At 35.0% G+C, this 18,132-nt stretch overlaps 1 protein-coding gene across 4 annotated transcripts; it reads left to right on the top strand.

Annotated features, from left to right (window-relative positions):
- The first annotated feature begins 11,680 nt into the window (after positions 1–11,680).
- On the top strand, positions 11,681–16,395 carry LOC131029029 (amino acid transporter AVT1I). 4 transcript variants are annotated; one of them, XM_057959417.2, is made up of 4 exons: positions 11,681–11,866; positions 12,283–12,988; positions 15,037–15,644; positions 15,778–16,395. In XM_057959417.2, the coding sequence occupies exons 2-4, from the start codon at positions 12,511–12,513 to the stop codon at positions 16,303–16,305; spliced, it is 1,614 nt and encodes a 537-aa protein (XP_057815400.2). In that variant the 5' UTR covers positions 11,681–11,866; positions 12,283–12,510; the 3' UTR covers positions 16,306–16,395. The 4 variants fall into 4 exon arrangements, with proteins under 4 accessions (XP_057815400.2, XP_057815401.2, XP_057815399.2 ...); XM_057959418.2 differs by lacking the exon at positions 11,681–11,866 and adding an exon at positions 11,892–12,031; XM_057959416.2 differs by lacking the exon at positions 11,681–11,866 and adding an exon at positions 11,920–12,096.
- Positions 16,396–18,132: the final 1,737 nt, after the last annotated feature.

The following is an 18,132-nucleotide window of genomic DNA, read 5'->3' as shown; positions in this document are numbered from 1 at the left end:
TCCCTTAGTTGAAAAACAAGAAAGATTGGAGTTCTTTTTATGCACCAAAGTGAAAATTTGAGTTTGTTTTACTTGCACCAAATAGAAAATATGAAGTTCCTTTTAATCCCTTTTGTTGAAAACAATAAAGATGAAGTTCTTTTTATGCACCAAAGTGAAAATTTGAGTTGTGTTTTAGGAGCACCAAATAAAAAAATGTGAAGTTCATTTTAATCCCTTTGTTAAAAACAAGAAAGATTAATTTTAAACCAAAGAAATTAAAATGTTTTTTTTTTAAACTAACTCCTTCCAAAACTTGCAACAAACTATTAGACCTGCAAAATCCACTCAAAAGGTTAGGCAAAATAGTGGGCTTAACAAGCCTAAAACTTCATTTTTCTTACAAAAATTAGCTCTCTACCCAATACAAAAGCACTAAACTAGTGCAGGTTTTTAAAGCACCAGACAGAGAGAAAAGGCACTAAAATAAGTTAACAATGCTATAAAATACTGGAAAAGCACTACAATATGACAAAAGCACTAGAAAACCGAACAAAAGCATTGGAAAACCAAACAAAAGTGCTATTTCTAAATTTTCAGACTGTTAACAGGGCACTAAACCGCACTGCAAAAGCGCTAACACGTGTGAAAAGTGCTATTTTGGGTGACGAAAGCGCTAAAACTTTGCCAGTGCGTGAAAATATGCAAATTCAGAATGGTTAGTTAAAAAGTTATCAGAAGGTTGCGTGTTCGATTCACATCGAGTTCACCAAATGATGTCATGGAAATGGGGACAAGGCAAAAACAAAGTTCAATGTCAATAAGTTAGTTTCAACCCAAAAAAATAAAACAAAGAACTAAAAACCATTCCAAACATATCAAAAGAGATTTCAAAAAGCATGAAAGAAGTTTAACAAAACAAAAGAAAGGAGAAGAGTCTCCATAAGATGCTTCCATGATGTCTTTTGATGCTTCTCCCATGTTTCTCCCCTCTCCAAGTCCCAAATGAGTGTAGCTCTCAGCTTTTAGCGCTATCCATGGATACCATATAGAGATTCAAGATAATAAACAAATGCTATGCAAGTGTAAAAAGGTTGTTATGAAAAATCTCCTAATGTCTATGTAAATTTTACTATAATAACAATGCTTTGATGCTCTCTAATGCCCCCTTTTTTGCTTGGGGAATGATGTCCTTTTATAGGGAAAAATGTTGATTGAATGGCTAAGATTGTGTGGGCTTGTAAAGGGTCAAGATTGATGGGTTTAGGATCCATGTGATGGCTTTCAACCCAATCCCACGATGACAAGTGTCAACATGAGATGGCCTAAGAGGAGAGGGAAGGAGCATTTAATGCTTGATGAGACATGAGGGTAACCTCATGTGGGTTGGGTTATTGGATAAATCTATTATCCAAGAGATAAACTCTTGGCAAGAGTAAAAGGGATAACCATGGTCAAAGCAATGAATGCTTAAAGAGACCCATGAGTTAAAGTATGGTTGAGTTAGAGAGAAAGTCTCTAGCCAAAGGTTAAGTTTGAGTTAACCATTTATGGTCATATAAGAGCCTTTACTGGTTTTAGAAGACTTTTGACGTTAGTTTGTTGGAGACATAAGGCCTTTAATGATTATTGAAGACTTTTGGGTTGTTTTGAGAAGTGACCTTTCTTAAGGGATGTGCAAATGATTAGAGGGGGGTATTAGGCTAATTAGAAGGGGTTAGAAGAGTCTAGAAGAAAGTTAGAAGATTCTAGAAGGAAGTTAATGAGCAAGTGGGTTAGGATAAAAGGGGATTTTATATTATTTAACCAAATGAAATAAATATTTTATTTAAATTATAAAATATTATATTTAAAAAAATAAAATAAATAATAATTATAAAAAGTAACGTTTTCATAAAATTTTGACATCACTAATATGATATAAAGTAAATAATATATTAAAATTATAAATTAAAAATATTTCAAACTTTTTGACATCTTTCAAATATTTATGTTTATGTATGTATTAGAATAGTTTACAAAATTTTCATATTATTAATACGATATGAAATAAATCATTAATTTGTGGATAAAAAGATAAATATATCTATCTAAAAATATCAAACTTTTCAAAATATATATTATTAATTTATTATACATTTAAAGTTTTAAATCACACACATGGTACATGTATGTATATGCACCCACACACACACACACACACACACACACACGTGTGTGTGTGTGTGTGTGTGTGTGTGTGTGTGTGTGTGTGTGTGTGTGTGTGTGCATGCATACATACATACATAGTGGATACAAATATATATATATAAATTTTATGAATACATTCATTAGTTGTAGACACATAAAATAAAATAAATTAATATTTAATTAATTACCCCATGTCGCATGATTAATCTTATTAATCATGTTAGCCCTTTACTAAACACAAATTTATTAAATCACATTTAATTACGTCGAGAGGCATAACACTACAATGGCACCCACCCAACTTTTTTATCTATGTAATTTTATTGACTCGATAATTTATTTAAAAATAAGTTAAAGACTAAAATCTAAATTAAAAAGCAACTTACTATTATTATTATTTACTATGACTAGACAATGGATAATTTAAAAATAAGTTAAAGACTAAAAACTAAAATAAAAAACAATTTTCTATTATTATTATTATTCGGGTATGTGTAGGATCATGGTGGGCCAAACAGGCCCTTAAGTGGTAATGAAATTAGAAAAACAAAGTTAGGCAACTTGACGTAAAAATTTGAATAAGTTACCAACATTATTTCAAAAATATTTAAGAATATAATTTGTAGAAAATTCAATGTAGTTTCTAAGCTACTATTTATTTTCTAAAAAAATATATATATTTGATGAAAACTTGAAATTTCAATGTAGTAGTACTAAAATTTTAGGAAAAATATAAGAAGCAAGTGTCTGTCTAACCACCCTAACCACATTAAAATCATAAGATTTTTTTATATGATTTTAGATATAAGTAGAAGACTCAAGTCTAGATGTGACACATGTTTTTTTGTACATTTTTTTGAAATAAATAATTAATTATGATCTTTCTACTATATCTTTTTAAAAATATAAAAAACTCATATGTCTAACCACAATAAATTGATCAAAAATTTATGAAATTCAATTTTATTTATTTTTAATCCTATAGTATATGAAGCGTAGAATGTGATGCATGTTTTGGATTCAAAAAATGTGATACCATTTGAAAGTTATAGATATTTTTCAATCAGTCTATCAGTCAAGACTTTAGTCAAGATATCACCACTTATTGGCCCCTCATGATCCTAAACATACCCATTTATTACATATAGACCGTAACTAAGCGGACGTTCCTTTCTTCGTAAAATGTACCTAATTCATTAGGTGTTTTGTAAATTAATTAATTACTTTACTTTGTTTGATACAAAATAAATGGGACCAATTACCACAGTACATTGGTACATATAAATGATAAAATATATCTGCTTCTCAATTCTATTTTTTGAAACTGCTCTATTAATAGATAGATGTTCACCTTTGAGACAAAGGTCTAATTACATAACATAATCTATCTCTATTGCGAGAAAGTTACATAGTGTCTACTTTTTCTGATAAAGGGATATTTTCATGGGTTTGCCTTGGTATCGTGTCCATATCATCGTATTGAATGATCCTGGTCGGTTAATCGTTGTGCATACAATGCATACAAATCTAGTTTTTGGATGGGTCGGTTCGATGGCTCTTTACAAATTAGCAGTTTTCAATCCATCTGTTCCTATTCTTGATCCAATGTGGAGACAAGGTATAAACAAGTTCTTGCTAATGGTAAGAAAGGAACTTTAAATGTATTCTAATAAAACACGTAGAGTAGCTCATCAACAAAAAAGATCACCAATGTTTGTGTTACTCAAGCCAACATTCTCGCTTCTTCTTCGTCTACATCTACTTGCCCAGACACTTTCCTCTGAGGCAGAATGCTCCCCTACCGATATATTTTTATTACATCCCACAGCTTCGGCAAATCGCTTAGTCCCAATCATCTTTAGTGCAAGAGCGCTCAAGGAATAAGCTATTACGCACTCTTTCAAGGATCGTTGCTTCTAGGCGAACCTCATGGTTGTCTTTGCACTCCTACCTCCTTCATCACTCAACGATCATTTAGGGGCCTTAGCTGGTGATCTAGGATGTTTCCATCTCGATGATGAATCTTATCCCCCATCGTCTCGCTGGCTAACCCTTCTTTATCTCTAGAATTCAAATTTTGTCTCTATTTGGTACCGCTCACGCAACCCACACCAAAACATTGCTTTACCCCTAGAAGTGTTAGGAACCAAGAAGGACAACTGAGAGGGGGGGGGGGTGAATCAGTTGTGAATCGATTATAAATAAATTATAACCCAAAATAAATTATTCCAACTTAAAACTCAGTGTCGGTAAAACAAACTTTAATGGTCATAAAATAGATTAACTATTATAGTAGTACCAGTATAACTTAATGCATGAAACAGAAAGGAAAACAACATCCACAACACATGACACAAAGATTTTGACATGGAAACCCTGTAAGGGGAAAAACAATGGTGGGAAACCTTACCCACAATTAGATGATACTACTACAGATAGTAAGTGTATACAAATGGGGTCAGGACATGCAGAAAGACCAACCGCCTAGAGCTCACTGCTCAATCACAAAATAGGATTCACAGTGACTACAGTTGGATGGTTAAATCCAATGACAATGTACTACTTCATAATAGCATCTGCAATGCTGGATTTAGTACCAGTTTAAGCTTTGAACATGAGTGCCAAACACCTTCATAACCTTCCTTCAACCTTCAGATAATATATGCATGATTCGCACAAGGATCTACTTATTTTCACTCTTCAATATTCGCACACACTCATCTGTTACATCTCTCAAATGAGATCTTACATTTATTTATACAAAACCTAAGACCTTAACATTAGTTCGGCTCCCTACAGATATTACATTTTAAATCAATTACAAAATAATTCTTGATGTGATACAATATGTCGGCCTCAGTACATTTACACAATATCCAATCAATAAACCATTTCCAAAACGTGTCGTGCTGATCTGGAACATGATATCTTGTACTAGTCCATAACCTAGACCTATCTGTCGGTAAAAGCAAATATGTCGACCCGATTAGACCAATAAACAAAACACCAAATCCAAACATCCAATCCATGTCTTCAACATAACCAAATGATCTCTAGATAATAAGTCATCATCAACTTCCTAAGTTGTCGGTGAAACATATACCAGTGACTGTGCATAAGTCAATATCCATGTCGGGACCACAATGTGTTGGTTCAACAACAAACCAGTATAACCAGAGTGCCAAATCAACAATGTAGACCTCCATAAGGATAAGTGTTGACATCAATGACAAAACCAATGCAACACATGACAAAGTCATCCATAATACCAACAAGAAGATCCAATCAACCACTACGCCTCAACACATTTCGGGGAGAACCAACTAGCTCTGGGTTCAAGCGGCATTTCACCCCTAACCACAACTCATCCACTGATTTTTCAATATTAGTCAGTTCAAACCTCTACTTAGCTATAACCTGATAAGAAATATTTTGGTTATAGTTTTCCTTGCGATGGTCTGAGACGGGGTAGTACTTGCGATATTTCGGTCTAGGATTCTTTTTATTTAGTAGTTTTCTGGATGTTGAATACCATTGGATGGGTTACTTTCTATTAGCATTGGAAGCATATCACCTTATGGTAGGGAAATGTAGCTCAATTTAATGAGTCTTCCACTTATTTAATGGGATGGTTCACTTTGAAATTAGAAGTTCATCTGATAATTTAAGCCTATTCCTTGCTATTTTAAGAATATAAGGGCAATTCTTACTTTTTTCAGTAAGTAAAAGATTTATATAAAAATAATTCTAAAATAATGTATCCTGGGCAATTGCAACAATTGGATTCATTACTATTCCCAGTAAAGTAGATACCATTACACATACAATCATACTAAATTCGATATATTTTTTTGAGATTGAAGAAGATAATATATAATTTTGCACGTAGAGAGTTATTTCTTTGTTTCTTTAAGTCATTAATAACTTAATTATTTTAAGATAATAAAATATTAAAATAACACTCATAAAGAGTCTTATCAAAACTAATAAATAGGAACCTGCTTTCCATCCACACCAGAATAGATAAAGTTTTCCATAAAAACCTGCTAATGGAGGAATACCTCCTAGAGATAGCAGACATAAAGATAAAGACAAAGCTAAAAAATGGTCTTTCATATATAATCATGCGTAATCCCGAATGTTATTTGTTCATGTACGTAGACTGAATAATACAATACAAGCAAAAGTTACTAAATTCATAAAAATATAGAGCAACATATAAATTATCATACTTGTATATCCATTAATTGAGTCAACTTCGGATTAAAATAGTGGAAAACAAAATTGATTTTAGTAAATCGAATTAGAATAATGCAATTTAGATTAAAATGAAACATTGTGTCAATTGATATTAATTGATTAAAATAAAGCAACAATGGGGTGTGGCCAAGCGGTAAGGCAACAAGTTTTGGTCATGTTATTCTGAAGGTTCGAATCCTTCCATCCCAGGTGGAACAATATTATTGAAAAAAGAAATAAGAAGAAAAAAATTATTTTTGATTTCTCATCCTTTCATAGATTATACTTATAGAATGGAAATATGATTTCAATAGGATCTAAATATAGAAAGGGATATTTTTGTGGTGTACGATGGTAATACAAATCAAATTGAGATAGAGATAAAGTCTAATTTATGAAATTAGCCTATTGGATGCATGCTTGTCCTGCTCATATTGGAACCCTACGAGTAGCTAGTTCTTTCAAAAATGTGCATGCCATTATGCACACTCCTCTAAGAGATGGTTATTTCAATGGAATGCGTTCTATGTTAGAACGCAAAAGAGATTTTAGTGCTACAACTGCTATCATAGTAGATCGTCACGTACTAGCACGTGAATCTCAAGAAAGAGTTGTGGATAATATTATGTGGAAAGATAAAGAGGAACATCCTCATCTTATCATATTGACACCTACATGTACCTCTAGTATTTATTCCCCTAAAAGTCTACATTCAAGGGCCATTCACATAAATGAAATCAATCTCGGGATCGTACTATTTTATGGGGTTGGGAGGAGGGGCCATCCCAAAGTTCCCCACCTTTGTCGGATAGGAAAACAAAAGAGAAAGCCTTTCTCGTAGTAGAATTATTCCCATGCCCCCTTGCCCTTGGGGAGGGAAGGTAGCTCAGATACCATGCCCCTAGGGAAAGAAGGTAGGTTCCAGTGGATACCATATCCTAGGTGTGGATACCAAGCCCCTTACGCCTACCTGGTATGCTTGGTTAGGGTCGAAGGATATCATCTAAAAGCCTTTTGTGTAGCAGAGAAAGAAGGGCAGGTATGAGGCTTAATCCCTATCCCGCCTTAGCTGAGTCGAGGTACCCATCTCACCTAACCTAGTGAGTCATGGTATGGAGAGATAGTTGGCACCCATTGTGGGCAAGGAAAGCATTAATAGCAGGATATGCATAGCAGAGTCATGGGTATGCGAAAGCATTAATAGAACGATATGCGTAGCAGAGTCATGGGTATGCATGTGCATGCCATCTAGGTAAGGTGCATTTTATAGTCTATTGTAGCTACGAGAAAGGCTTGCTTTCCAAATAGTAATAACCTCTATAATAGTAGGGGATCCAATTCTAGTAGCTTCTCGTACCTTCAATCGGAGATAGCCAACTACTTGGGGGTACAACTCAACTTAATATACCTCCCGGGGGGGGGGGGGGGGGGAGAAAGGTGAAACCTATCTATCTATAGTTGTCCTCCCATCGGGGGTGAGGGAAGGACTGCTCCATCAACAACCAGGGGTGAACTTCCTGTTCTGGGGTGGTATCTGAATAAATCTATCTACTCGACCTATTCGATAAGAAATCTATCTACTCTATTCTCCTTTCCATGTTAGCAACAGAGAGAAAGAAAACTCCTTGCCCTCACGATAGTTGGCACCCCCGAATGGAGCAGAGATAGTTGTGGGAGGAGATAGGATAGAGAGGGAAACTTAGCAATAGAGAGAAAGAAGAGTGAGAACTCCATCCAAGGAGGTCGATGTTGGATTGGCCTAACATTCTATAAAGTATGCATAGTTGCATTATGTCAAGAGCTAGAACTCCCTGCCAACTATAACTCCCTCCCCCCAACTAAATATTTGCCTCGTTGATCAAGAGGGATGGAAAAGAAGGGCAGAGGCACTCAATTCCTTAGGGACAGATCTCTGACTCTTCAATATCTATTTAGATGTGTCATAGAGGAACCGAACGGGACCAACCCTACTTTTATAAGGGAGCAACGAAGTAACAAGACTATTAACTCCACCTACTTGGCTGAACCTTTCAAGCTTGAGTTGCTAATCCATCGTATATAAAAAGTTGGTGCATTTTGGAGCTCTCTAAGAAGTCATTTGGTGAGGGAAATACAAAAATTTGGTGAGGAGTCGACTTTTTGTTTCCCACTTGTTTGCTCCATATATTATACACATATTACCTTCCATCGGCTTATCTCCCGCTAGCGGTTTGGTTCCTACATCGCTTGGAATGGAGGCTCGGGTGATGGCAATTACGAGTCGAAGTGGGGTTTAGACAAGCTTCTTTCGACCCTCTCCCGATGTTTCTAATTGGAATCAAGTGGGGGGGAATTGTAATGGATAGATGGTCGAGAGTTGAGTGATGGCTCGAGTTCAACTGCCTATGCTTGGTCCAGTTAAGCCTACTGATGTGGAATTGAGAATGATATGTTTCGATATTCGACTTCAAAAGCTATTGATTCCCTCTCCTTTCAATCGACATTAATCCATCTCCCTATCACATTAGGTCAAGTCCCTCTTCATTTCTCAGAACATGGGTCGACCCGAGCAACTTTCTCGAACTGCTAGATGGAAGAGCGCATCGTTGAGAAAGGAAAGAATGAACGAGCTTCATACCCCCTACCACCCCCCATATAGTTGGGCATGGGGACAATGCTAGAACAACCTTAAGAGGATCAAGAATCAACGATGCAGGTTCTGCCTCTCCTAGTATTGATGGTTTGATCAATCCTTTCTTCTCGACTAAAGCCCTTTTGCGGAAGTTCCTAAGAGCTTTCAATGCTCTTGAGTCTCCCCCATTGCCAAATCCCCACCTCCAAAAGGGCTACCAACTTTTGTCTATCATGCTTCTCTTTCTTTTTGCCTTGCCTCCCCTCCCAACTTATATCCGCCCACTAAGGAATCAAGTGCCTCCACCCTTCTTTTCTGTTTTGATCTACATTGAAAATGGTTCTAATGGATCTTCCATGATTTCCAAAGAAAATTGAATATTCAATATGGGGGTGGCCCGAATCATTACAGGAGGCTCATAATTCGTTTGAATATTTTTTTGTCCCAGTATCTAGCCGAATGTTGATCTTTATCTTTACTCTTTCTGAGGCAAAGGCAACATCTATAGGAAAGACAAAGGCAACATCTATAACAAAAAAAACATCCTTAGGATTGTAATTATTTGGATTTTGGATAATATATCTGCAACCTTTTTCAATTTGTAATGATATATCTAAGGTAATTGATTTGTTTATGTTAGCTATATGTTGTGTAGTATCAATTATTCTCACAGAAGGTGGTAGCATGATATCTTGAGCGGTTACTTTTTTTGGTCCGACAATATGGATAGATCCTTCTCAAATTCCCCACGCATCACTTCGAAGTACAATTTCTTTCAGATTCATCAAAATTTTATGTATTGATTCTTCAATACCTATTATTACGGAATATTCATTTGATATATTGTGAAATTTAGCACATGTGATACATGTTACTTCTACTTCTCCGAGCAAAACTCTTCTTATTGCACTACCTATTGTATTAGTTTGACCTTTGCGAAGCAGAGATATAATGAAATGACTATAATGAAAATGCGTATTCTTTGTTCTGGATTCAACGCACTTCAATTTTGGTATCTTCATTGAGACTGCTTAAAAAATAAAATATATTTTTAAATTCAGATTTTAAAAAACTCCTAATTTAAAAATATATATATTTTAAATCTAGATTTTAAAGAAATTTTTTATTTTTTTAAATTTTTGCATGCAAATCATTTCATATTCTAAGATAAGACTCTAAAAATTATATTTTTTAATTTAGATTTAAAAGAAACTTCTAATTTAAAAAAATATGTTTTTAAATGTAGATTTAAAAGAAACTTTTTTTTTTTTTGCGTGCACATTATTTCATATTCTAAAATAAAACTAAATTCTAATTCTAAATTCTAATAAATATTAATCATATGGAAAAACTAAAATCATATGAAATTAATTAATCTATTTTAAAGATAAAGATTTTTTAATTTGATATCTCTCAGTGTTGTGTACATAAATTTTATTTATAAAATATAGGTATGCTAGCTAATTCCCCCTTCCATCCATTGTAAGTCTCGTTTTCCTATAAAGTTAAATCAAACTCAACCTTAGACAATATGTCAATCTCCCTCTTAAACCCAATTAATTAAATTAATATGTGATTCCTACAAACCCACCTTTAAATCCCCCTCCATTAAGCTAATTAACCTAAGCTTAATCCCTATTAACATTTATCTTAAAATTAAATGTTACACGCCTACCCAATTCCATATGTGACTCCCCTCATAAATAGCTTGCATGCACAAGTCATTTTCACATTTCTATCACTCTTTGACCATGGATGCTCACACATGTGTGAGAATGCTCTTCCAATAAAGTCACCATATATTTTACACATGTCATAGACATGTCACTTTCACTAGCCCTCTACCTTTTCAACATGTGACTCACAAGTCACCTCATAGCCACCTTACCTTTTACACATGTCATAGACATGTTCCTTTCATTAGCTTCCCCATGTGTGAGCACACTTACCCTTACACCTCACTTCTTTTTGTGACATTGTTAAGCCTTCAAATCTTGGACCACATTCTCATTAAATCCTAACCCTCCATTTGACATTTAATCTTGGCCCTTGATTTTCCTCTTATAAAATCTAAAAATTGGTGCTTCTTTTCTCATTTCCATCATCCCTTCATGTGCTATCATTATGTTGCCAAGTTTATCACTCAATCATCTTCACACCATCATTGAATCAACGAGCAACCACATCCAACCAATCATCATCATATCAAGCTACTAATCATTTTTAGGTTTCCATGTGTTTGTTTGAATAGGCTATGTTTATATGCATATTTCAATAGTTACACTTGCATGTATACGCACACATGTCCCAATTACTATTGACTAAGAAATATAGTACACATATCTAAAAAAGAGATGCAAGTTCATCCTTTAGAGTCACAAAAGAATGTTGTTTTGGATTTTAGGTCGCCCTTTAGAGATCTAGAGATAGTACTATTTCAGATTTTCTTCCCCTTATAGATGAGAGGAAAGAGTTAGTAATCATGAATCTGTCCGGGAAACAACATGATAACTTTTTAACCCACAAATCACTTAACTCTTCTTAAAAAGTGGTGTCATTTTTTTTGAGGACACCTCAAAATTTGAGATAAATAAACGGCACGTGCGCCCACTTAAGTTCACTCGTGGCCTATATAACGACAAAGTGGTGTGATCACGGGGGAAGAGTGAAGAGATTGGGGAAGAAGCCCATTAAGTCCGTGTAGACTTCCATTCCTTCACGACCTTCTTAGATTTCAAAAAATAAACAATCAGATTTTCAAGTTTTCTATATTTTTTTTACTTCAAATTTACTCGCAAAGATCCGCTTGAGACAATTTCGGAGCCAAGTTTGGAAAAAGATTTGAAGGTTCGTTATCCTTGTTGCTTAAATAGCCGCCTTCTTCTAAATTTATTTGTATTAAAAACATTCATGGCGGCGATGTTTATCTAAATTTTCCTTCAGAATATTGTGCAGAATACATGATCTTTTAATGGATACTCTGAGTTTATTAGGTTGGTCTAGTTGTTGGAGGTATTGAGGATTGTGTACTTTTCTATTTGCTTCTTGTTTTCCAAGAATCTGAGACTGACAAATAGGTAGAAGCTTTGTTTTTTCCTTTGGAGTATCATTTGTTTTTAAGAATTTGTTTTGTTCTTTCATATAACTCCATGAACTTAAGACATGCAAAGGTGATTGGCCAAAATCTTGTTTCTAACTTTCGTTTAAGTGTCAGTTTGCTGAGATTGGAGAAATTATCTAACTGATACATTGATTGGTGGCAGATAAATGTGAGTTGTAATTTGTGGATGAAAAAAATTTGATGGGCATTCGGTGAGAAAGATTTCACAAGATTTGACGGGCTTGTACAATTGGGACTGGGTTGAAACTTGTGGGGGAGCAAGATATGATGGGCTTGCTTTGTGGGTGATACAAATTTGACGGAATTTGGGTGTCTTCTGCTTTGATTTTTGGTATTGTACATTGAAAGTTTCTTCAGGTCACTGGGGAGGATGATGGATCAGGATGACCATGTGGAAGGCGGGTCAGATGGAGGAGAGTCTGATTATGTTAATGTAAAAGTAGAGACAGATTGTGATTGTAGTGGTGGATCCCTAACCTCTTTGCCTATACCATTGTCAGGATGGCCACAGACGTTTGCAAGGTCAATGGACATCTATGCAAGCTCGCCATCGTTGCATGGGATGGGGCCTTTGGGAAGCTCTGGTTTAGAACAGGACACTTTGCTCTGTTCTTCAAATCACCAAAACCAGGAGGAAGCTGAGGCTGTTTCGCCATTGGACGATTCAAATGTGTATTTAAAGGAGCCTCTTTTGAGTCAAAGTCGGACAAATTTAGAGGAATGTTGTGAGAAAGAGAAAGAGTATTGGGGGAGTGGTGCTTCTCTGACTATTCAGAATTCAGGGCATGGAAACTCTGAGGGCAGTTCTTTCATCCGGGCTTCTGTCAATGGCATGAATGTTCTTGCAGGTTTGTACACGACCACCCAAGTTAGTCCTGTTTTGATTGTGTTTCTATATTTGCAAAATGCCAATATCACCTTTTGTAATTTTTGCATGTGTTAACTATGGATTTTGTTATTTATAGAACGGAAATAGCAGACCTTATTTTGACCTTGATTTCTAGGGTTTTCTAGTTGCACTTGTTTGGCTTTTGAGACATAATACAGTGAAAGATTACCCAATTTGTCTTGCTCCTCAGGTTACTTTAGTTTTGTTGTAGCAATCTTGTGGAGGATTTGTTCTTTTAGCATTTTTTGCTTTGGGCATTTATCGTGCTTTAGATTTGTTGTAGCAAATTCTGTTAACGGTTACGGTTAGGGTTTTAGCATGGATTATCTTTGGACTCTCGTACTGTTTCAGTTTTATTGTGGTGATTTTATTCAGAATTTGGGTTCTAACTTCTAGCATTGCTGAAATCTTATACCAAAACTAGTAACTTATATAACGATTTTGTTGAGGGTTAGGGTTTTAGCATTGTTAATTTTTCACTCCTATACCATTTCAGTTTTGTTGCAGAAATTATGGTGAGTGTTGGATTTTCAACATTTTAGCTTTAAATTAGATTTCAATTAAAATTAAATTTAAATTCTGTGTTTATAGCTCACAGATCTGATTTTGGGTTTAGAGATGACTTACAATATAAGGGACTCTCCGTACTTTCAGTTTGCAAGAGGCACTTATCTGTGCTTCAAATATAAGGTGTACATACCCTACCCCTTACAAGATTTGAACTTGTAACCTCTCTTTCAGGTATTGAAATGGTAGACCTCTCAACTCATATACATTTTAGCTTTGGATTTTTATACTTATAGAATTAAAATAGAAAACCTTGCACTTTTTACATTTGACCTTAATTTGAGGTAGTGTTACAATTCAATACTACCACTTGTAGGAATTGTGGAATTGTGTTAAGGGTTTGGGTTTTAACTTTTATCATTGCTGCTTTAGATTCTCAGTTTTGTTGCAGCAATTGTGTTGAAGATTTGTGTTTTACCAATTTTTGCTTTGGGCTAGAATAGACCTCCCACCTCTTACCCACCTCTTACCCACCTCTTATACATTTTAGCTTTAAGATCTTATACAATTGAAATAGCAAAACATCCCACATCTTATACATTTTAGCTTTGGATTCTTATGCTGGTAGAGTAAAAATAGCAAAATCTCCCATGCACAATTGTATTACAATTCATAACTGGGTACAACCAAAAAAGACCTTTGTAGGGTTACCAAATTGATCATTCCCCATAATCATTTTATGTTATAGCAATTTTTTAGAGCATTAAGGAAAGAATGAAATATGTTTACATTTAAACTACCTGCAATATATGATATTATGAACATTTAAACAGATATTAACAGTCAGTCTATTACATGAGATTTAAATCAAGACAATCGACCAAGGCTAGGGAACCTATTTAAAAGCTGGACGGCAGCAGAAATTATCTTTAATAGGTATTCGTAGATCCTTTAGACCAACTTGCCCTAGGGATATTTAAGCCATCTCACGTTGTTATATTTGGTCTCCAACACCTTGTATTGACCCTAATTCTACAAGTATATTGTGCTTGGTGTTGAAAATAGGCTACACCAAATAAGACCTCTTTAGAGAGCCTAAATTGCTCATACCACCAAAATTATTTCAATTTTCTAATAGCAATTTCATTTTGTTATCTGACATTGTTGGCTTTAGACTCCAGTGTTAATAATGAAATGGGAAGAGTCAGAAGACTTCTACTTCTGTTATTGAAACTCATTTTATGGGATACCATTCACTCTTGAAATCAAGGTACTACCAAGTAAAGCCTATGTGAACTGTCGATATGATTTCTCAATGTCAAGTCTGTTGTGTATGAACATGGGTTTCGATTTCCTTATGTCCTAACCAAGAGAAAATATGAACACTGATTTTAGGTTTTTGGTCTTCAATAGAAGTTTTTCGTTTTTGAGTTATTCTTTTCCATAAATTTCGTAGTTTTATCCTTTTAACTGATTGTGATACTTTTATTGCTTTAACAGGTGTTGGGATTCTGTCTACACCATATGCACTTTTCAATGGAGGCTGGATGGGAATTAGCATTCTTTTTCTTTTTGCCTTGATTTGTTGCTACACTGGAATTCTTCTTAAGCGTTGCATGGATGTGAATACACAAATTCAAAGCTATCCAGACATAGGACACACAGCTTTCGGGCAGACTGGAAGAATCGTTGTATCCATAGTGCTGTATTTGGAACTTTATTCTGTGGCTGTGGAGTTTCTGATACTAGAGGGGGATAATTTGGCTCAGCTTTTCCCCAAAATGGCTATGAATATAGCAGGAAAAAGCTTAAATGCACATCAGTCATTTGTTCTCTTTGCAGCTCTGGTTATTTTACCTACAATATGGTTACGCGATCTGAGTCTGCTATCATATATCTCAGCAGGTGGTGTTGTTGCATCTGTTGTTGTAGTTCTATCAGTAGCTTGGGTTGGTGCGTTCGATGGGGTTGGATTTCACTATAGTGGCAGTTTGTGGAATCCCAGCGGATTGCCTACTGTTATTGGTTTATATGCTTTCTGTTATTGTGGCCATGCTGTGTTTCCCAACATCTACTCCTCAATGAAAGACCGTCGACAGTTTTCTTCAGTAAGCTTAACCTTTTTGATTGCTTAGGCTCTGTCTTAATTGAAGATTTTTATGTATCATAGTGAAATCAATAATGTATGTTGAATACTGGTTTTAATTTAAAGCTGTTCTAATAGATGATTTTATGTGACAGGTGCTGATATTGTGCTTTATAGTTTGCACATTTATATATGCGAGCATTGCAGTGCTGGGATATCTAATGTTTGGCAATGAGTTGTTATCACAAGTAACATTGAACCTCCCAAGAGAAAAATTGGCCTCAAAAGTAGCAATCTGTACAACATTGATTAATCCATTTGCTAAATATGCATTAACTCTTACTCCATTGTCTTTGGCCTTGGAAGAGTTATTACCTCCATCAAATACCTCATCAAAAACAACACTTTTACTATGGAGCTCATGTATCAGAACCTTACTACTGGCTAGTACAGTTGTTGTAGCACTTGTAGTACCACTTTTCGGTTACCTAATGGCATTGATTGGCTCTTCATTGAGCTGTTTAGTTTCTTTTATTCTTCCATGCTTATGCTACTTGAAAATTTTTGGGGCACGCATTTCTAGGTCTGAGATGATACTTATTTATATCATCCTGGTTGTGGGCATCACAACAGCTGTTGTAGGAACCTACTCTTCAGTGAAAAATATTGCAGATAATATATAATCATCTTACAACTCTTTCTATAGTGTTGAGGCACTAACTTTGATCTTATTCAATGAGAATATGAGGTTTTGGCCGTGATATGGATTCAAGTATTTCCACTGCTATGATTTTTAGGCCATCCATTTGAAATTTTGTTTTAGAATGGTTCAGAGCTGCGCTCAGGGGATTCTGAAGTTTTATTATTTAATCTTGAAAACTATGCTTAAAGTTGACGTGTTGATGTGATGCATTGAATGTGTCAAATAATATAAGGTTTAATGTTCTATACCAGTTGTTTATTCTTTCTTTTATTTCTCTAGCGTACAAATTGTTCTAAAAGAAACTGAAAACATAGCAACTACATGCTAAATGTGTGCAAGCAATAAAGTTGCTCACCATAACTACATTCATTCTCTTTTTTTTTATATATACAAGTTTGATTGCATAAATGTCTGACATCTCTTTTTTTATATAACATATTACAATTTGAATTTTAATATACACAGGAATGAGATTATAGAAGTTGGTAGTTCTGCTTCAACTTAGATGTCCTTTGATGATAATTATATTCCTATTGCATGGGCAGTAAATTTGTGATTAATTTGCAAGCTGCTGCTGTACTTAATCATGCCTGCAGGTTTTTGAAGTTATTTGATATTTGCAATGCCTTTCGAGGTAAGTTTTAAGGTTCATTGAAATGTCTAGTGGAACTTTGCTTTTGTTTGCAAATGAAGCAGCTGGCGTCCACCTACCAATGATAGCCCATATAACATTTTCTTGGCCATGGTATCATTCTGGACATTTGCACACCTAATTATGATTTAGGTTAGGAGACTCGCCATGCAGTTAAACTATGGGTGCACGTATCCTTATCCTTCTTCATTTAAACATATTTTTCTTTTCTCATTCAATTTTATTTCTTTTTCGAGTAGTTGAGCATTCTAATTTCGTATTTTTCAAAATCTTATGTAGAAATTTCAAATCACTCTCAATTTTTTACAGCAGCTTATTTGGCAAGCCCCCTATTTATAACTAAGGTTTCAACGACACATCAGCATGTTTTCGCCAAGGTGTCCAAAACAGCCCAAAAAAAAGGTGAGACCGATAGTTGTGCATAAGGGCCCCCATATTTGTGCAGCTGATGTGGCATCACATGATTGGTTGCTTTTTACAACTAAGGGTACATTTCATTCAAGTATGGGTATTAAAGTCACAACTATTGGTGCAATGTTGTCAAAAAAATTGAACATTAAATCAACAACTCCTATCACAACAATTGAAACGTGCTCAACTACCGGGGGAGAGATATTTAAAAGGGACGAGGAAGACAGCAAAAATATAAATTATAATGATTGATTCTCTTCATGTCTCTGTTTGGCAATGTTGATAGCACTGAGAAAGCATTCCAAACTCCCATATATGAAGCACAACTTTCCCAAAAATTAACAAACTGATTATATGACCTCAAAATTATAATGATTGATTCTATTCATGTCTCTGTTTGACAATATTGATAGCAATGAAAAAGCATTCCAAACATATATGAAACTTTCCCAACAATTACCAAATTGATTGTACGGCCTCAAATTAAAGTTGAAGTGCAATTGAGCCGTCACCAGTTCAAGATGAACTTTTAAAATTTGGACAAGTCTCATAGTTGCTTTTCATTCGAAAGGGAAATCTGGCCAGAAACCCCTTTGAAGGGCAGCACCCCTGCTTCGTCCAGATCTGCCAGGCCATATCACAAGTTAATTCTTGGAAGTTGATTCACCATAAAATGGCTCCTTCCTAACATCAATTTCATCAAGTGGGTTTCTTGAAAAATAAATCCACAAACATGTATTTGGG

This window comes from Cryptomeria japonica, chromosome 10 (genome assembly GCF_030272615.1).
Source record: "Cryptomeria japonica chromosome 10, Sugi_1.0, whole genome shotgun sequence".
Taxonomy (NCBI): domain Eukaryota; kingdom Viridiplantae; phylum Streptophyta; class Pinopsida; order Cupressales; family Cupressaceae; genus Cryptomeria; species Cryptomeria japonica.
The sequence above is the reverse complement of the archived record's forward strand: the minus strand, read 5'-3'. Positions and strand labels throughout refer to the sequence as shown.

Bases quoted from the DNA above. Each gene is read 5' to 3' on its own strand.
- LOC131029029 (XM_057959417.2), top strand. From the start codon at position 12,511: ATGATGGATCAGGATGACCATGTGGAAGGCGGGTCAGATGGAGGAGAG. The intron at 12,989-15,036 runs GTTTGTACACGA...TTGCTTTAACAG, and splicing joins TGGCATGAATGTTCTTGCAG to GTGTTGGGATTCTGTCTACA. The intron at 15,645-15,777 runs GTAAGCTTAACC...TTTATGTGACAG, and splicing joins ACCGTCGACAGTTTTCTTCA to GTGCTGATATTGTGCTTTAT.